The 21,169-nt window shown below is 44.4% G+C and overlaps 1 protein-coding gene across 6 annotated transcripts in view; it reads right to left on the reverse strand.

Annotated features, from left to right (window-relative positions):
• LOC135897549 (HEAT repeat-containing protein 5B) overlaps positions 1 to 21,169 on the reverse strand; it is a 96,756-nt gene that overhangs the window by 48,768 nt on the left and 26,819 nt on the right. For 4 of the 6 annotated variants that reach the window (XM_065426202.1, XM_065426201.1, XM_065426200.1 and 1 more), the window contains exons 1-10: positions 12,925 to 13,082; positions 11,574 to 11,710; positions 10,261 to 10,475; positions 7,835 to 7,943; positions 7,438 to 7,587; positions 6,112 to 6,283; positions 5,175 to 5,329; positions 2,218 to 2,464; positions 761 to 910; positions 42 to 292 (exon numbers count right to left, since the gene is read on the reverse strand). In XM_065426202.1, the coding sequence (XP_065282274.1) occupies positions 42 to 292; positions 761 to 910; positions 2,218 to 2,464; positions 5,175 to 5,329; positions 6,112 to 6,283; positions 7,438 to 7,587; positions 7,835 to 7,943; positions 10,261 to 10,475; positions 11,574 to 11,702 (1,578 nt within the window). In that variant the 5' untranslated portion in view covers positions 11,703 to 11,710; positions 12,925 to 13,082. Of the gene's footprint in view, positions 1 to 41; positions 293 to 760; positions 911 to 2,217; positions 2,465 to 5,174; positions 5,330 to 6,111; positions 6,284 to 7,437; positions 7,588 to 7,834; positions 7,944 to 10,260; positions 10,476 to 11,573; positions 11,711 to 12,561; positions 12,581 to 12,924; positions 13,083 to 21,169 lie in introns of those variants that run through there. The other 2 variants (XM_065426199.1, XM_065426198.1) reach the window with 2 other exon arrangements.

A 21,169-nucleotide genomic window follows, 5' to 3' on the forward strand; every position in this document is an offset into this window, starting at 1 on the left:
AACCAACGGTGCAAGTGAAAAAAAGAAACATCATCAATTACTTTTCCCTTGTTGTGGGGCAGACCCAACGGCGTGTGACGTGCTGCTCCAAGAAGGGCAGCAAGCGCCGCCGAGTAGCCAGCGATCGCGTCTGGTGAGGACTTCATTGACTCCAGCTGGTCGAGGCAGCGATCGAGCAGTGGTGTCAGCTGAGCGGGCACGGCAGTCGCAATGCACCGGAGGCACCATGCCGCTGCCAAGCGTGCGGCTGGGCTGGTGTGAATGAGCACCGACACCACTGTCTCCACCAAGCCTGCAATGGAGCCAGTCATGCATCACTACACTCTTAAACACCGCACGCCACCTCCTTAAAGATATTCCTGAGCTTTCTAATGAGCTGAGCTCATCTGAGCTCTTAGACAAATGTTTTACAGATAATTATGAGCAAGGTGTGTAATGTGGTTGTCAGTCCCAGTCACATAGAAGATTCTCCAAGTGGAAGTTTTCTTGAATAAGTTTTAAATCGCACAATACCGAAAAAAAAGAAGAAATCTAGTTTAGCACTACAGTTGTACGGACTCCCACAGTGCGTAACATCTAACACACAGCACAAGACAGTACGAACGGAAACCAGCAAGCCTTGTTTATCATACTGCTGAGCACTGCATAATATCGTGATAGCACAATGCTGAAAAAAAAAAAAAGGACAATGACCTACGTGTGTGCACCTTAAAAACAATGAAGCAAACGAAAATGCCAAGTGTTACAGCTGAGGCCTTACCTATAGAAGAGTCGGAGAGCGTTGAGACAGCAGTCGTGCCCAGGGTCTCGACCAGGCAGCCAAGTTCTTGCAGGGCGCAGACCAGGATGTGCTGACTCAGCGCCACTTCCTGCTGGCCGTCCTTGCCGCTGTTGCTGTCTAGCACAGCATCTAAAGGGGCAGAAGGAGACACAAAGTTCTAAACATTCACTCTGAAGAGGCACCAAACAGACGACTGCTATCGCAACTTCAAGCAAAAGCCTGTGCACTTTTTTCTTCTGAAACGAATGATGTAGTGACGCTATGTGTTACTGAATTCCAATGAGGCACTCAGTTTCATTAGTGGACCTGTATTTTGTGACAGTCCTTTACTTACTGCACAGATGGGTGGCTCAATGTACAGGTGGCTCATCAGTAATCAGTTTAATTTAATTTATGGTGATGCTACATCACAGTGGAAGGCTCTGTCTCAATATCGACCATCTGGTGTTTAACATGGTCTTTAACATGCACGTAAACAGAGTGCACAAGTTTTTATTTAATGGCAACAGTCATTCTACAGACCACAAATGGGTCTTTGCATATAGTCTTCCTTCTGTCAGTTGTTAAGTTGAACCCACTGTCCCATGTTCAGCAGCGGAATGCTGAAGACACCCAACTACCGCGTAACCACGATGGGTACCAAATGATTTTCTGCAACCATTCGGTGATGCCATTGATTGACAAGGCTTAACACTCAAAAGCAACACAAGAGCTACTAAAGACATGGTAGTGAAGGTCCCCAGAAAAAGTTTTACCCTCTGGGGTTCCCTAATGTGCACCCATGAGCATGTGACTGTTTTTGCACTTATTTCCCAATTGCAACATGGCCAAGAATGGCGTGTCTCAAGAAATCAAACTTGTAGCAAATTCAAGCTCAGTAGAGGAATGCCAAGTCCGCTGAACCACCTCACTGAGTTTCAGTGATGTCATTAATATGGAATACATCTGCGGTGGGATCATTCTGCTCCTTGTTGTTACGAACCCTGTGGGAGCGGGCGATGCTGGTGGCGACACAGCACCGTAAGAATGCCGTAACTGGAAGGGCATGTATATCACTTAGCACAAACAAGAAACAAAAATAGTGCAAACTATGACTCAGGGCTTCAACAAGGCTTGCAGATGATAGCTTCCGCTAGGGTAAGGGATAGGCAATGAGACAGCATGGAGCAAGATTTTGTTGTTGTATCTACTTGTTACTCAACTCTTACTGCACATCAACAACAACAACAGCAACAAAACTTCGGGGCAACACTAGTTTCCTCAGGATGCGCAGCTGCAAACAAAATTTTTTTGCAAGACATGGCTTATGTTTGTTTTAGCTTTAGTTATATAAAATGCGCAGTTCCCTGTAGGTGATGAACACACAACGCGCAGTTTTTTGTAATCAGCTGCCAACAAGGGACCAAACAGTGAATGACTGAACTAATGATGCTCACCCGAATTGAGGTGCTTTACAATGACTTGAACGAGGTCCTTGCAGGCTGCCGCCTGGGCCTTGTCTCCGAGCATCTTTCCCAGCACTGAGCGCAGTGCAAACGATACACACTTGCGGCTGTACACGGCATCCACGTGTGTCTGCACGGCCCGCGGATGGCCCACCAGCTCCAGCAAGTGGCTCAGCACGGCTGGCAGATGGCGCTCCAACCACAGGCCACCCAGCCGCTGGAATAGGACCACGTATGCCTGCACCAGAAGTCGGGGGAGGAGAAAGGGTGCAATGGTTGCAGGCTTAATAAAGGCACACAGGACGAAAGAAAACAGAGGACAAATGCTAACTTGCAATTAAAGTTTATCTGGTGTTGACGATACACATCTAACTCTATGAAGAAGCAAGAATGGGGTGCGGACTGCATCACACCTAAGTAGAAATAAAGATAGCAGCCATCTTGTAGCCACATATATAAACAACCAAATCACAGTTTTTCCTAGAAAGCGTTCACTGCTGTGGAAAATTATAAGTGTGTCACTGATAAAAACCTTTGTATTCTTTCTGCTGTAAATTTATTCCATTAACACTTGTGCAAGTGTGTCTCCAATTTTACTAAAATTTACCCACTAGCCTAGTGATACATTTGAAGAAGGCCTATTCTGATTTTAAGGTGCAGAAGAAGTTTGTTTTGGGTGGGCTAGCTCATCCTGCAGATATTTCATTATACTACCATATAGCAGGACAAACACTTGAAAGTAGGAGTGTTTGAATACCAAATAGTAAATTTAGAATCAAATCAAGAAAAAAAAGAGAAATATTAAATCAAATATCAGAAAATTTTTCATATAATTTAATGCTTACAAATTGTGGGCAAGAAAATACGGTGCTGCACGTGCTCAGGAGTCTCCTAGCATTGCATGACAAGAATGTAGCAAGCTATGAGCAACGTAGGCACATAGAAATCAAGATGTATAGTACAGTATACTCTTATTAAATTAGTATGCCAGCACCAGTAATAGCTAAGTTTTAGTAAATGAAGGTGTGGAAATATTATTGCGATAGCAATTATATGGATGCCCCAGGAGAATTTCCACCATTGTCGTCGGTGTCTAGATGATGTTCTGTATAAAGTCAGAGTATAATAACACTGCACCCATGCGCTGTATGCTGTAGGTGTAAGGGAAAACTTGCGAGGGTGAGCCGAAAAAGGTGGTGGCTAGATGCAGCCACGTCTTGTCACGCGTAACCTTGTCACGCGTCACCTTGTCATGTATCACCTTGTCACCTAACCAACATGCGCATTCTGGCTAAATTGCGCTGTTAAAACCTTGGATGGTGCGGGGAACAAACGATGATGTCAATGACATCATCAATGTCGCACGTTCTTCAATTACGATTCTAGCCCTAGGTCTGCCATCTTGGTTGCATCAAAGAAGGAGCATTGAAAAGTGCACTTGCAGGTTTTGCACACTGTCTATTGGTCAAGGGCAGCACGCGTTTCTGCCATCTTGGCAGAATGCATGGCCTAATGCGCGCACTTAATAAAATGCCAGGGCTTTCTGCATGAGCCTTTGATTCAAGGTTGGGAAGAACCCCATGGTGATGAAGTAAGCAGAATAAAAGTGGTACTTTAGCCTTATAAACAATAAGTACATCAAGTAGAGTGATAAAAGCTAAAAAAAATGATAACTTCAAACACAGGTAGCTTGATAACTAGCCTGTCTGTATTTTACCACAGTGCAAATATGGAAGGGGTCCCATCTAGCTGTTGGTTAGGAATTTGGATGTTTGCATACACTTCTGTATGATAACTTTCTTCCTGAATAAATGATGATGATGGCATGGGCAAGCCGGTTAATTTTATTTAGACCTTAACATTTAAACAGCATAAACAACAGGCACAAAAGAGTTCACAAAAATATATGTGGACACAGCAGTATGTCTGCTTACAATGTTATGATTTCCTTTGTGCCCACTGTTTGAAATGTTGGACCCACAATTTCAATTCTGTGACGAGAACTCCAGAAGGCACAGTTATACAACCTGTGGCATGATATGCCCAGTCTCTTCAAAGCTGCTGAGAGCAGTACAAAGGTGCCAGCCTAGATAAGGCAGCTGTGAAAAATCACAAACCAAATCACCAGATGTGCTAAGGGATTCACTGGTGGTGACTTCAGCTCACATCTATACCTTAGTATAATTTAGCAACTAAATTTCATTTGATGCCCATTGCCCTGTAAGAGAGCTTCTCCACATGCAAAATTTGACCACTGCCTCAGGTATATGGTGACAATCCCATTGTTGTAAGCCATACTTTTTTGCATAAATATAAAATCTAACAACATCTAAGTGGCTCGATGTTATGAGCTACTATTTATATGCAGCACCTTTACAAACAGACTACACAAGATCGCTTGCTACTCAGCAAAAAAAGCTTTTTATACTTTCTAGCTCCTGTATTTCTAGCTCCGAATATAAGGCGAGGCTTTCCCCAGGATCTTCAGCCTCGATGTTAGCTTCTGCCTTACACAAGAAGTGTGTGGCTTCATGGCAGCGAGATTTTCCCCTTATAGTGTAGCTTCGCGGCAGCACAAATTTCGCCTGATCGTGTGGCTATACGGCAGTGCGCCATACCCTGCAGCGAAGCCAGATTATAAGGCAACATTATTACTGCCGTGAAGCCACACCTAAAGGCAAAATTTGGATATAACTCGCATTCCGCATGTTGAAGCTCCTTTCACGGCCGTCATTTTGCCTTATTGCGGCGTCAGTAATTCAGTATTTCGGCCGATCCCCACTGAGTCTGAATAATCCGTTTTACAAGTGTAAACCAAGAAGTTCAAACATATCCAGATGTGCAACTTTAGCAGCATGTAGATACAGACTATGTTAAATGGAGTGATATGCATGGAAGGCTTGAAGCCAGACATAACCACAAAGATAACGAAGACAGTGAGCTCTCACGTGAGTGACGCCAACTCGTATCTCACGGCTGACAGATGAGCCACCCTTGATCATCTCGCCTGCGCTGCCTTTGAGGAAACCGATGCCACCACGAAGGAAACCAGAGGCAAGCAGGCCCAACACCTCATCCAAGCTGGCCAGTCTGTTCTTTCCAACTGTAAAAGTTAGCCACAACCAACGGCCGCACACAATTAGAGGAAGAGTGAATACTCAGAGATGAAATGAGTCAATGCATCATGAATAAACATAGTATATATTTGAAAGCAATACATAAAAGGTTGCCGGAGTCCTTGTCCTCTCCTCGTGGTGTAAATTTATTACCATGATCGATTAACTTGATCCCACACTTCATATCTGAAGGACCCCTGAATAAGTGTGGTATGTAAGCACGTAATATTCATGATAATGTAGGGCAATTGCTACTGCACAATGTGTTGCAGGAACCATACAAGTTCAGCCAATAGCAATGGTGGCAAAAAACACATGACGTTGTAGTTCAGTGATATCATTATGGTTTTGGTGTTTGCTACAAGTGCACTTTGTGACTGATCATGACAACTATGTGGGAAATAGTGTGTTGCACCACCGTGGTTGTGAATGTAATGCTCTATAGCAAAAAGCAAGAAAAGAAATGGCATCGTATTATGACAAGGGCTTTGGTGCATTCTTGCATCACCATAAAGAAGAGTAAGTGAGTAGGAACAAGGTGAGGATAAGCACTGAAAAAAAAAAAGGCGCATGCCTGTCACCTGTCTGTTACTGCAACTTTTAAAAATCATTGCGAGAGGATGCTTTTTCCAGCTGCTACTTGAACACAAAGTTTCTGGACAGACGTGATGTAAAATTTGACAAACGGGGACTGATGTCAAATCAGTATTGTTCTAGGTTAACCGTGTCATAGTCAGGTGATTTAAGCAATTCGGGTGTATCAACTGACCCTGTGCCTGAGAGGCCTGCTGGGTGATGGCCACCACAGTTCCAAGAAGCCGGGCAACAGTGCAGCGAACTTCGTAGTTGGAGCCTTCGAAAGCCCGGAAACAAATGGAGGCCACCGTCTCCAAGTCACTTGTGTAGAGAAAGGGAGCGTGCCACACCATCTCCAGCAAGCACTGCAGAGGAGGGTACAAGGTCATCCTACTTACGCAGATGAACACGGCATCTGGCACACAACTTAAGTCAAGCCAAGTCAGGTTTGAAACACAGTACTAAGCATTGCTTTGGCAAAATTAACAGAACTCTCTCAGACTCACGCACAAAGTATATTTTTTGCTTAGGACTCCCCAGAATTCTACTCAGCCAGCCTATGTCAGACTCTCGGGTCAGCCTGTGTGAGTAAGTCGACTTGTGAGTGAGTTTGCCGACCTATGGTACCGCACTATGCAACAGCTTAGAATCCACTGCAGCAAAGGCAAGTGACTGTCCCAGTGATCACCATAACAATGAACTTAAGTGAGTATCCAGCAAGCCAAACCCCTTTTCCCAATGCTCTTGACCTGTGCCCACTGGACCTCTTTGATTCGTCACACTGAACTGTCCAGGACTGGCTCAGACACTGCATACGCAACACTCATTGGCTGAAATAACTGCCTCGGGCAGTGTGGGACTGTCAGGGCCAAATAATCGAAGAGCTCCAGTGTATTAAATCTAGGCCTACTCCCCCCCAAACTAATCTTCCCACAATACCTGCTTTATGTTGAAAAAGATGTTGAAAGGATCAACAGTGGCTGAACAAGAGATGTCGATGAAGCCAACGTTTTGACAACTGAGCATGCCCCTAACAAGGGTAACAACTGTTTTCCTTGACAGCATTTACCACTCTCGCCCAACCCCAATGGTTGAGAATAAGTGGGTGCGTAAGCTGAATGAGGAAAGCCAAAATGTTCAAAGTGGTGGGTGGTGGTGAGGGAAGGGGGGAGAGGGTTTAACTACTGGTTTTTCAAGACATAGGGGCAACAAAAATGAAAATGAATGTTCGTGTGTGCAAAGGAATTTTCAATCCGATGGGCTTAGTCTTTCAAGAAAACAGGAAGCAAAACTGGGACAGGAAACAGAAAACAAGACAGAAGACAGGAACATGAAACAAAAAACACATGGCTATTCGTTCTCTGCATGGTTATTTCGGCTTAATTTTAACGAAAACGTGGCCAACTCATGCCTAGTCTCTGATCCATGCTGCATTCTGAACACAGATGGATGCTAGTGCTACATTTCCCCGCCGAGGTAAGTTCTGGAAAACGTCGTACTAGTTGCAGGTGCTTCCTACCTTGGCAGCAGCGCAGCGCACAGCTAGCACCCGGTCAGTCATGCAGTGGCGCACGGCCTTGAAGATGTCCTTGTGCACAGGACTCGCTGCCACGCCCATTCCTGCCACCATCTTCTCCATGGTGTGCATTGTCTCGCAGCGTGACTGTGACTGCACCATAGGGGGCACTGTTGAGCACACCAAAGTGCAAAGGCCCTACTACCTGACCACCAAAAATGTGACAAACAAAAATTACTAAAGTACGTGCTGTTTATGGTGTATGTGCAACTAATGCACAGTTCTCATGGATACAACAAATTTCTTTTGAAGTTTTCATTGGCCACTAGTCCTTCAGTTAAACTCAATCAAAACAGAAATGTTGTTTCTTCACAGGTGTGGGACAAAACAGCGATCCTACCTCAGCATTCCTAAGTGCCTTCAGCAGAATGTGGACTGTGTCTTCGTAGCTGCGGCCCATCATCCGACCCAACTTCTCATACATAGTGCCCGTGCTTGTAATGGCAGCCCTTGAAAGATAATGACATGGGGCACCACATTTATTATGGGCATCGGGAGAAGCATCTGATTGGGATTGGTGCAGCCGACACAGTGCGAACAGTGAACCACTCATGTGCTTCAGGTGATACACGTCACAGTTACATCATTTATTAGAAAATCCTTCCAGAAAAGCACAGCCACCCACTACCACTGTCTGCAGCTTCCAGTGTTTTAGACAAGACCATAAAACATGGAAGTACTCAAACAAACAGGTGCTGAAGTATGCATAACAGCTAGACCTCTGAGGAGCGCTTCCATTTGACAGGTAAGGTAAACATTTCGTATTACTCACTGTGCGACGATTGTACGGATGACAAGTAATCCTGCAGACACAAATAAAAAGTGTAAAACAAGAACAGGAACAAAGATATAGTTTTCATATTGTGCATATTCATGTCATATGTAAAGGATGCCAGTGATGGTGTTTTCAAACCTAGTAGTACGACGTCATTGCAGAATGTGCCAAGAAATCTGATGAAGTGATACAAGCTTACTTAAATTATTTAGCATGGTATATTAGTAGAGGAAGTCTAACTAGATATCATTATTAGTGACGGTACTCATGCTTGTGTCATAACATGTCTGCTGTGCAATCCTTCACCATTTCTTCTATAGGTGTGCAAAAAAACCATTGCTCTAGGAGGAGGTTTTGCAACAGGAACACTTTTCTAAATACAAGTGAACAGAGAAGTTGTTTCGCATGGCATTCACTAAACCAAATTTGATGAGCTATGCAGCATTTAAAAGAAGTTCAACTCTACTGATTGTAAGCAAAATTTTTATTCAGGCCATAATTTTTTTTTACAGAAATATAGCTGAGAACTGAAAAACAGAAACTAAAAAAACTTGAGCATCATGTTTGCAACTCTTATTCAGCAATTAAAAACGATATCACAATTCTGTAAACTGCACCTATTGGAACATCTAAAGCAAAGAAAATTTATGTATTACACACTGTCCTGATATGTATAAATAATTTATGAACAGAAGTTTTTGCAAAACCCCCACACAAAAGCTGTGAACACAAGCTGTGAACCAATATATCATATGTGTTTCCTTGAAGCACTCTAGTAGATGCAGTTTACAGAATTTCAATATCTGTTTTTGGTGCAGAGTTATCAAATCATAAACATTGTGCTTCAACAACAACAACAAAAAAGATGCTTGCCAAATTGAGGCAATTTTTGAAAAAATACTGCGGCCATAAATCGATATGCTGCTTCCTACAATGTACTATATAATTTTTCTTAAGTACTACAGTAAAAGCTCGTTAATTCGAACCGCAAGGGGAAGCCGCTTCAGTTCGAATTAACGAAAGTTCGAACTAACGAAAGTGAAGGAGAGCAACAGTACACTGCGATTTGGAAGCAGTAGGGCATGTCAGAAATTTGCCGTGTCAGAAAGTGATGGTGTGTGCCGCGGGCACACGCCATCTTCAAGTCGAAGCTCTGGTTCCGACTGTACCACACCACCGATGTCCACCGAAACGAACGTTAGCCGAGGCTTAACACCATCAGAATCAATCGCGACGGCCGATACCTCCTAAGCTGAAAACAGAGGTGCACAGCCGAAGAAGACTGCCGAGACAAAGACGCTGAACATGTGAAGGTGGCGAAGGGCCTGATTCGTTGGTTCTTGATTGCAAGCGCAGCTGCGACGTACTTGATTTGCTGTGTTTTGGCGCTTGCCGTGCCATCTCCGCACAACATTAGCAGCTGTACAAGATTTACAAAGCCTCCGAGATTCGCAACGGGCATGAAGTCTCGGAGGTTACGTAGAATGGAGAGGCGGCAGCCGCCGCTGCCTTCTGGCTGACCCCGCGTCGGTTAGATTTTTTTCCGATTTTGCCTTTTTCTCGCCGTTCTCTCCGTTTCGGAGGCAATACAACCTTGTGTGTAGGCAGTAGGCGCGTTTCTCCGGCCGTGTGCCAGGCAAGCGTAGTTCGAATTATCCGTGAGGGAACCTTCTCGGGTTCGAATTAACGGAATTTTTTATACATATACTTCTGTGGAGCTTGGCCGGACCGAATCGTACAGTTCGAATTATCCATAAATTCGAATTATTGAAGTTCGAATTAACGAGCTTTCACTGTATAACAAATTTAATTCATATCAGTTCAGACATAGTCTAAAGAGAGCACTTCTGCATTTCATATGTTTTCGAATCAGGAAATCAGACTTGAACCCAAGCTAAAGTTTTGTCTTAAGGAATAACTGATTTGAAAACTTGGGCAATCCATTATGATCGCGGAGAGTTTGTGGTAGAGAAGAACGGTGAGGCACTCACAGGCGAGCAGGCAAATAGCTGGGCGAATCATCTCGGTTGCGCAGGATGTCATTGCACTGGTTGACGGCATCAAACAGCAAAAAGGTGTCTCCAACGCTGAACAGGGTTGCCAGGCACCGGCCCAGCATCCGACGCGTTGGGGGACCGGGCGAACCCTCACGCATCTGCCGCACAAGTTGCTCAACCAGCTGTTTTTGGCATTGCTTGATGTCCGACTAGCCGCAAAAGAAGCAAGGTAAAAGAGGGTGTCACAGGATATTTGCATTAAGTGAGACAGGAACGTGAGCACATCAATATGTGACCAGTTTTGTGCCGTACATGACAAATTATGCGATGTGTGCACACGATGTGCGATCCTAGCAACATTAATTTCCAGCAATCTCACCCACTCTGATGCATCTGCCAAGCTGCATTTCTTACCATTTGCTAGACGAAAGAAAGTGCTTTAATTTGCTTCATTCTCTGTGCTGTCAGGTTCCTTTCTTTCATCCCACTACCTCAAACTGTCATTTCGCAAGTACACAAAAGAGGTGCTGTATGTGAGAGAAGTCAAGAGAGAGAGAGAGAGAAAGGCAAAGGAAAGACAGGGAGGTTAACCAGAGATTATCTCCGGTTGGCTACCCTGTACTGGGGGAGGGGAAAGGGGATGTGATAGGTGAGAGGGAGAAGGATTAAAAAAAAAAAGAAACTACACACACACACACGTACACACAAACTGTTTCTGTGGGCACTGTCACGCAGCCCGCAAAGGCGTTCCTAGTGTTATGCAGTGCACCGTCAAGTCAAGAAGTGAACATGGCATACATAGATGATCCTAATTAGGCCAGTGCCATCTTCAGCTGGTAATAAAAAAGTTTTTTCTCCTAGCCGCTTGGACCTTTCCGATCGTAAACATCAGATAATGATGACACAGAAATGTAATTTAAAATAATTTTGTCTGTTATCTCTAATAAATGCTCTCATGCTAATAAGTTCTGAAATTGTGATCTCTATGCATGACATTACCGGGAGTCAGCAAACTGCACAATGATAACTCGGACAAGTGAAGAAGCACATGGAAGTAGAAACTCAGTGCCATCTTTCATGTAAGAATCCACGCCTTTTGATATGGATGAGGTGATCATCAAGTAAACTGAAATGACCTGTATCTTGCATGTAACATGCTGTAATACTAGCATTGACAGGCAACCATGCTTCACTTTAAGAATTACTCTACAGTTATTGAAGTAAGTCCCACAATGGTAATGGCAGAATGCTCAAACACTGCAAAACGCAGGGTGCTTTACAAGGGCTGCTGGAGAGCACCAAGATACCTTTTGTGCAGCCACAAGCACTTTGTCCAGGAAACGCAGCCATTCAAAGACAAAGACTGGGCGCTTGACTTCAGGAAGCTGTGCCAGGACCTCTTCATTGAGGGTGAGGCTGTGAGACAGTTCCATCATCTTGAATTCTGCGAAGTGAAAGCGGCAGCAGTTTTAAAAGCTTGAGTGCGGTAATAGCACTGTTGCGACTATTTAACAAATGTTTCTTCAGCCAGCTAATATCTGCATGCTCAACGCACTGGCCACCTTAAGATATATTCGTTTTTCCAGTGGCAAATAACGGGGCAAGAAAGCTGCATGGTTTGGCAGCACTTCCGCCACCTTCAACATACAGTTTCGAATGGTGATATCGGCGTACGCCAGAGTTAATCACTACAGCTTTAAGTGCATTTCGGCCAAGTCTTACACACAGCTTCGAATGGCGATACCGAAAATATGTTCCGAGTGTGGTGACCATTGCAAATACATCGACACTGCGTTAACTGAAAGCGACGACATTGAGACATCGACGACACGCGAATGAAGCGCAAACTAGCAGACGAGCACACTGATTTGCATTCGGCAGCAGTTCCGGGATTCCTTTCCTTTCTTTTTCTTCTTTCTAAAGGCCACTGACTATTACGATTCACAATGGGCAGGTTAGCGGCGACTTCGCCCGAAAAGAGCTGTCAAATATCTACCGCTTGCTTCCGAGTCCTACCGATCAATTCCGCGCAGACGTGCAGTGAACAAGCAAGCTCAGCAGAATATCCTACTCATGAACAACCTACAAATAACGTCCGGCCAGATGCAGGCTGTGCTTATAATAGGTGCCTGGGCTATGAGGCTAAAGGAAATATATTCTCGACATCTGGCAAGAGCATGTGCTAAGCTCGGGTTGAATCGTACGAACCATGGCCAACATGTAGAGACCTCGCACTTATTACGATCATCATGCGGAAAGCATGCAACTACGACCGCGTATATGACGCCTTCTTACGCCTTTGCCAAAATTCAGTGGGCGTCTTCGCATCTCAGGTGTGACGATTCGCTCTGCTTTCGAGAAACGATTTTCTCCTCTCACGAACTTCACGAGTATTCACAAACGTTGGCGTCCACGATGGCTATAGAGAGTCAAAATAACGACGCCAGCGGACACTCGGCAATCCTCTGGCTAACGCTTGCGAGAATTTTGTTTGTTTAATAATGTCACACATGCAGACGACTACCATCTGTGATGAGCAACTCGAACGTCAACTAACAAAATCGTTGTTTGTAACCGAGGCAAGTTCTTCTAGCTTTCATCTAAGTTCCCGAAACAAATACAAGCTATGCGGTAGCAATGAATGTCAACGAGACATACCTTTTATAGAGGTAGTAAAATTAAAATTGCAACAATTAAACTAAACGGTACAGCAAGCTAGCAACTTAAGGAGTCCATTTTTGCTTGGGGCGGTACATGGCTTCCCGTCGTGCAAAACGTTCAAATCTATAATAATGGCGCTAGTGTTCAGTACTGTATTAACGGGGCCCTGAATATTTGACTGCGCGTGTTCGAAAAAAAGATTTTGCGCTGCTCACCACTGCACTGTTCTCGCTCAAAATTTGCAGAACAATTACATTTTGGCGTTTACTTTGTTTAGTAAGATACTTGGCACAGTTAATTGCCTGGTTTTCAAGAAAAAAGGGTGAATTTGCCTGCGATTATGGGAATTCAAGCTGCTGCCGCGACGGGGCAAGCACAAACTTGTTTCGCCGCCTGCCGTCAGCTGCAGAAAACAGCGTTTCAGGGAGGGCAGTACATAGAGTTAACACTATGGTGGCCACCATTAGAGTGTACTGAATATGGTCCCTAGAACATATGCCCTAGCGTATTGGCTAGTTTTACTGTCCGCCGACGGGAGCGAGGACTGTTGTTGAATGATGGTGGCGCTGCTACCAGTAACTCTACAATCAGTAAAAGAAAAGTAGGAAAACGACAAAAAAAAACGGAGACGTACAAAAGCACAGTTCGCTATAGGAGATCAGAAAATTTGGTTGTGGGAGTTCATAGTGTTTTTTTTTTTTCAGCCTAGGTAAGACATTAAACAGTATAATCGCAAGGGCTTGGTGACGCAACCCACCGCTCCGTTTCAAAGAAAACGCTCATAACATCCATCCACCTATCCCACATGATGTATGAATGGATGTACAGTAGGACTGCTCGCAGCGCCCTCTGCCATCTGCGCTTTCATTCAAAAAGCGTTCCGCCCGCTCCATACGGCGCGGCGCGCGGACTAGCCGGACCATAATTGGAAACAGTTAAGTGGGACCACGGTGTAAAAATATTATGGAGTGGGGCGAGCGGCCGGGGGGGGCGCATGCTTTGTAGTGAGCCGCACGACATACAATTTGTCACTGGCGCGCGACGACGAAAAATACTGTGGCGGCGCCGCAGTCGAAGTGTATTGGGCCACATCAAGGTCGCGCCGTTCGAAACAGCTGGCGATACCATGGCGATACCTCTCGGAAGGGTCATTCGTATTACTTGGCGCGCTGATCTATGCGTTCAGACTGCTCAAACGGTGTTTATAATTGCATATGACACGTATTTGTGCCTCCGGGATAGATGCCTTTCTTTCTCTTCTTTCTTTCTCTTATGCAATCACCTCCCGGCGATTGCGCGTGCATTGCGGCCGCAGTGTCGGCTTTCATATTCTACTATTATTGTATGGTACTCTTTGGAGAACAAATAGCTTTTCATGTTTTTCAAGCAGTATGTATCTCTCGTGTATATTTTTGCGCATATAGTTTTCCATTAACAAGTCTTGCGAAACGCAGAGGGAAGAAATATGTAAACTGCCTGCTTGCCGCTTCAAACAAATAAAGCATATCTACCCCATCCGGCGCCCTGTACTGTGCGGGAAGTATTCTTATTAAAAAAAAAAAAAACTGCCGTGCCACATTAGCTTCATGTTTGCGTCTTCCTCGCGTAACAGAATGCGGAGTAATCGGTTCGGGTTCTTTTATTTCGGTCGGACCTCGGGCGCCGAAAACAGCTTTAGGTAGCCATTATATATGCTAATATTTGGCCCCTAAGCCGTCTGAAACTTTTTATCCAGTCCATGCTTAACAAAAAAAAAAAAGAAGAGAGAGAGAGAGGCAGCGCGGTAGCGGCTACATAGTAGATAAGGCATTGCGCTGCAAACTCGAGCTCACGGGTTCAAACCAGGTCGCGGAATTCGGTGAGAACGAAATGGAAGAACACTCGCGTGCTTCTGCTCAGCTGCACGTTAAAGAACCCCAGGCGGCGAGAAGTGAACAGGGAGCTTCATTGTCATATCGCCAAACGTAAAACGCCAGAATTTGTTTAATTTATTCTCGAATCTGATTTCTGAGAAAAACATATTACACTTATATGTCATACCTAAATGAAATAGACTTCCCAACTGTACGACCATTCAACTAAGCAGCTTCTGTATTATGAACGGTGGCTTATCCGGCGCACGATCATAAGGATATTAATGAAGTAATTAGAGGAACGGCATGCTTCACATACACGTACACATATTTGTAGAGCTGCTGAGTTCGTTGAAGAAGATAAGTGTGGTACCACATCGGGCGCCCAGTTTTAATGGGTTACAGACATGGTGAGGCTGTCAAAAAATGTTTTCCTTGCCTGAATGAAGTTAGCAGATTTATAGGCTGCCCCAAAAAGGAGTGTTTATATTGAATGACAGCTGGGAACGTCTTCAGCGGAACCGATTAGCACCCGCGCGTCAATTCTCTCAGGAATTGGTGCGCCTCTGCGCAACAGCCATGACAGTCAGCAGCACAATCATTCGGAATAAGAGTCCTCAATTGCATCGGCCCTTCACCTTCGAGACTTCAAAAATGCTGTTATGCATTACATTCGAATGGAAATGGCTATTCGATAATTTTTAATAGTGAATTCTGAAGTCGAATACGATCTGAATAGGAAATGCCTTCAATTAGACTATATGTTTCTACTTCATTTCACCTGTTGGCACGTTGAAGTAGATCGCCAGACAATTAAGCCACGGAGATTACTTTAGTAAAGACTAATTCCCGGTCTGCCTGATTTCGTTTGAGTACATAGGCAATATATTTTCCCTAACACTGTTGTTCATAATAACATCCAGTAATTACCTTGATTCCTTTTCTCGGAAGGTCGACCGGTTCACCTGGGGCTGGTGCAGCTTTTAAAAGAAACACCATTCTCTATGGAAACACGCCTATTCCGGTCGGGAGTTTTCACTTTCTCAATCAGCGCATTTAGAATAGTTGATAATTTTTCTCTCACATATATGTCGTGGATATATATGCCCATGTACCCTTAGAAGGCTTCTGTGGCAAAAATTACGTGTTACTTTTAGAAAATAGTGTTAAAAATAGCAGTTCACTTGGCTGAAACGGCAAATTGTACCGGCCGACAAGAGTCGCAGGGGCCCCAAAGCAAGTAAAATTTACCTAGATTGGTCATCTGCATCTCCTTGTGCCACGCAGTTAATAAATCTGGTTTATTTCCCAATGATATTGTTATCTTTGGCCACTTTCCCTTTTTTCTTACGTAGCTTCACGTTGCCGATAGGCGGCTTCTGTGGAAAAAATTACGTGTTACTTTTAGAAACAGTGTTAAATATAGCAGCTTAGCTGACTAAAACTACAATTGGTACCGGCAGACAAGAGTAGTGGGCGAACCGAAGCAAGTAAAACTATAAAAGCGTTTACTGCACAAACTTTCTGCGAAAAAAACAAAAAAAACTGGGTGTCTGCAACGAAGGCGCGCTCGCCAGCAGACGACGCACTTGACAACGATAGCGAAATCGAAGATGTCATGTTGCATAAGCCATGCATCAAATATGTATACGTAGCAAAAAGGTGTCAGTATAACTTTGCAGTTGAAATAAAGCACCACTATAGGAATGTACGCGTGCAATCGGTCTCAGCGCCCGCTGCAAAATTACGTTGAATATGCCACGAAGCCGCGTCTCCGCTCCAATTCGCCCCTCGTACAATTTTTCCACACGCGGCTCCTCAGCGGGAGAGCGCCGTTGTACCCACTAGATCATTGTCTAGTACCATAGAATAAATAACCCCAGCATAATATACCGGTAAAAATTTGAATCTAGGCCAAAGGTCACGTGGGTGGTCGATGATGCTCAACGTTATTTTGCGTTTATAATGGCAAAAAAAAAAGCAAGAGACAGTAAGTACACAAGAGTGCAATGTATAATTGTGAATAATAATTTTGTACTCTTGGTCTTGTAGTAAAAACGCTTCTGTTAGTGCAGGAGAAAGTTTGTAGTAGTCTAGTACACTCTAGTTTGTAGGTTAACAATATCGCTTACCACGGCGCCTCTAGCGGGAGGTATTGCGCTCACGGGGGCACCTTTTTTGCCCACTGTGGCCATTTATTGAACTTGAGCATGGAGGAAGAAAATTGAGCATGGAGGAAGTTCTTTTTCCTCCATGAACTATAGAGTATGCGGGCCTGACCCCAGGCTATTCGGCGGTTCCGCGGGGTGGCGCTACCTGTTCAGCTGTCCAGTGCTAAAAAGCCATGCATACGACGTCATGCTGTTACTATGGGCACGTTGCAAGTGCTAGGCGGCGCCCTGTCTTTCCGACCCCTAGCGCCACCTGACGAATAGTTGCGCGAATGTGGTAGGATTACTCGCGGCGTCAGCAGCCCGCGCTGCGTGTTTGGTGCCCTGTCAAACGGTAGTGATGGTGCGAAACAGCGTGCTGATATTAATTTTAACCGGGTTTGGGGAATTACAAGATCTCCACAGCTTTTTTCGTGAAAAGAATTTAGAGAAAGGAAGTCGTCTATTTGAAGGGGGCACTTCTACGACGTGAGGGAAGTGTTAAACTCGCACTGATCGGCAGTGACTGCTAGGTGTATTCCGCAAACAAAAAATAACGCACCAGTGAGATGCGTGAAGCTCAGCGTAAGTTACTTCGTTTTCTACGGTGCGGACGCATGAAATTATAGGCGACATTGATTCTTGAAGATCGGCGAACGCAGACAAATCCTAGCGGGGAGCTGCGATTGCCGCGCTGGCATCGCAGGGAAGTGCAAGGACGCTGCGGCAGTTTCCCTGTACATACAGGACGGCAAATACGAATCGAAAATATTTCATCCAAGAACGTGGGGCGTACGAACGACTCGTAAGACATACCCGAAGTATTCTAACGTTGCTCTCCCCAAATACAAAAAAAGGGGAGGACCTTACCAGTTGTGTTAGAATACGTTGGGGAAATATTTTCGCCCAAGATACTGGAAGTGCGATACTTTTATGTTGCGATTTTCCAGTGCGTGCAAAGGAGGTTCCAATAAACCACGCCGTCAAAAATTTTGGTGATCTCAACTGCCCCTTAGTTGATATGCTGGGCGCAGAAGGGTGTATGCCAGCTCAAACAGCTGCAACTTCTCCTCAAACCTCTCAGCAAGCCCTAGCGCTCTTTGGATGGGAGAGGATTGGGAAAGAGTTCCACTGCTTTACTGCGGTACAGTGTGGGAACAAACTACTTTGTTTGCTGTATATCCTAGTACGCACTGCAGGTGTCCCGTTGCTGCCATCATTGCTGCAAAAGCAAAGAATTCAGCGTTAACGCGCTTGGCATAACGCCGGAACATAAAACGGCTTATGCCGTCGGACGAGCGCTATCCAGTGTTGACGCCATTCTGCTTCATACGGTCGGCTTGGAAACCTGTAAAACTTTGTTCCTCGTGATTTGGTGTACGTGCTGTTGCAGCCCACTACGCAACAGCTAGTGTTGCACTTCGCCATTGCTCAGAAAAGGCAACAACTACGCGCGAAACAGTGCGCAGACAGGCTTTCCGAACGCAAGCGGGCCGGTCTTATCCCGCCGGTTCCGCGCTCGCCGCCGCGAGGGGCGCCCATTCTTAGAACAGCTTTGTTACAAAAGTTTTACAGCACTGCCAGAACGCTTCGAATCAGCACTCGTATATATATATATATATATATATATATATATATATATATATATATATATATATATATATATATATATATATATATATATATATATATCGTTAGTTTCGATCAGTGGTTCCGGTTCGTGGTTTCGGTAGTTTCGGCGTTTCTTGTTCCTAGGCGCCATTTAATAGTTGTTATATCGGAACAATTTTACGTTATTCCGGCCCAGGATGCCTTTCGGTTACCGATTTCAGTGCATGGGTGCTACGGGGAGCTTTTCGTCCAGAGTTGCTGGCTGGTCATTCAACTGCTTTATCCGTCCTCCGTTTTGCAAACGCCGGTATCGCGTTGAAACGCTCTATAATGTTAGCTCATGGTCCTAAATTTGTGCCTACTGAAGATGGTTGCTTTTTACAACATGCAAAACCATTGCACCAACGTCTGTGAAGGCCACCATCACGCATGCTCTCGTGCGCAGTGTCCCGCGATATGACACAAGAGTGTTCCCATCTTGTTCTTGACGATAGCTGCGCCGAGTTGATAGTATATTTAAAGAAGTGCGTCGCAACCTATTACGTCCGAATGTTCACCAAAAGACAGCGCACGATGCGGGCGGAATGCGAGAACACACGTGTACTTAGATTTAGGTGCACGTTAAAGAACCCCAGGTGGTCCAAATTTCCGGAGTCCCCCACTACGGCGTGCCTCATAATCAGATCGTGGTTTTGGCACGTGCCACAATTAAATTTTTAAATACCAGTGTGAATTTGTTCTGTTTCCTCGGTATGGCCGTTCTTTCAGTCACTGTTTACTCCAACCACAGTTCTGCAGCCCTTCTGAAAATGTGTTCACACGCGAATATGAAACGCTTTACGAAATACGGTTTGCGAAATACAGTTCACGAAACAAACAAACAAACAAACAAACAAACAAACAAACAAACAAACAAACAAACAAACAAACAAACAAACAAAACATTATCGCTTTGTTGTGCAGTACTGTAAAACGATATTTGGTAAAAATATTAGGCTTGTCTATGTCCCAGCAACATTTATTGAGTTCCCTGACAACATTTATTTTCTGCAACCACTGGCCTACAATACCCGTGTTACTATCATTTTGCAAGATATATATGGCGTTCAAGCTCCTTTATTAAATGTGTGACCTGTTGTGAACGCCTGTACTCTGTCTCTAAATTCTGTGTTATTGCTGGATTGTTGATCATAATGTACCTGTTTATCGTATTCTTCTTTGGCTGCTTCATTTTCAATCTATTTTTATCGCATAATATTTGGTCGTAGTTGCTTTATCTGTTGACGTTTTGTTTTGTTTCCTTGTGCGCCTGTATTTCGGCCTTCAGAGGTTCCTGGGCCTACAAAGTAAAGTGATTGGTTGATTGACTGATTATTATTTATAATCTAGGTAGCCAGGAACCTTTCAAGATGTCTGAGTGTGCTGTCTTGCGTGCATGTGACTCGCAAAAAAATACAATACACTACAATACGCTACAATGCAATACCATACAACTTTATTTCCATAAAAAAAGTGAACGCGGCTTTGGGCAAAAGCTGCCCCTAAGATCAGCTTGTCACAGTCATCTCAGTACAATGCAATCGGCGATGGAAGCAAACGCGAGACGATTTACTAAATGTGGAACCACATATGAATCAGATATGAATAAATAACGAAATGCGCAGATTCACACCAAAACTCACGCGAATTCAAAGAAATGAAAGTAGCGTGGTGATTGGTTACGTCTGAAATGGAAATGATTTATTTGCGCAGAGAAAAATAAATTCTAAGGTTTCATTGTGTAGTTCTTGAGACCGCAATTCTAGTTCTATTGTGTTGATTCATTCAAAAGTGCAGGCAACGAATTTGACATTTTTTTTAGCAATTCGTTTTTGCATTCCTATCTTCGAAATCTGCAGTTTTCTTGTTTCAAGTCCTGCATTACAAGATAGCTCACTTACGGAACATTTACAATGCGCAACGAACTATAGCCTCAGTCGCAGCACACCTAGACCGGAACCGTAATTAGAGAGTTTTAGTTTAGGGGACGCAAGCTGCTTGCGTCCCCTAAACTAAAACTCTCCATTACCTTTTTTAGTCTGAGCAAACATACGCCCGAGGAAGCACGCAATTTTTTTTTTTTTGCAATTTCTTCGTAGCTGCTGGGCTGCTGTTAATAGCGTCAGGGTTGCGCCTCTCATTGAGCTTTAGGGCATCGCACGCTTAATGCGAACACGTGGGATCGTTCCCCATCTGCGGCGAGTTGCTTTTTCATCCACTTTCATTGCCATTATTTTATCATTTCTTTAATTAGACGGGTAAGTACAAGTAATTTCCCATATGTTTTCCTTGGTGCCTTTGTTTGTCGGCTTCTCACGATACGATTAATAAAAATCGGGCCCCTCGGTTAACCCCGCTTCTTCTCGTTTCCATTGAGCTTGATACAATGAGCCGAGTCCCTAGACAGGCGGAGGAATATTCGGGCAATGGAACCAAAAAATATTCTCGCTGCTTTTCTAGCACAGGAGGGATGCTTCTTAGGCTCACGCGACCTTTTCGGGTCGCCGTTCCCCGACATTTTAGTGCTGGAGTATATGTGCCGACGTCGCGTTCAACAACTGGGAAATGACATGCATGGCTTCTGTTTGC

Source organism: Dermacentor albipictus, chromosome 7 (assembly GCF_038994185.2).
Source record: "Dermacentor albipictus isolate Rhodes 1998 colony chromosome 7, USDA_Dalb.pri_finalv2, whole genome shotgun sequence".
Taxonomy (NCBI): domain Eukaryota; kingdom Metazoa; phylum Arthropoda; class Arachnida; order Ixodida; family Ixodidae; genus Dermacentor; species Dermacentor albipictus.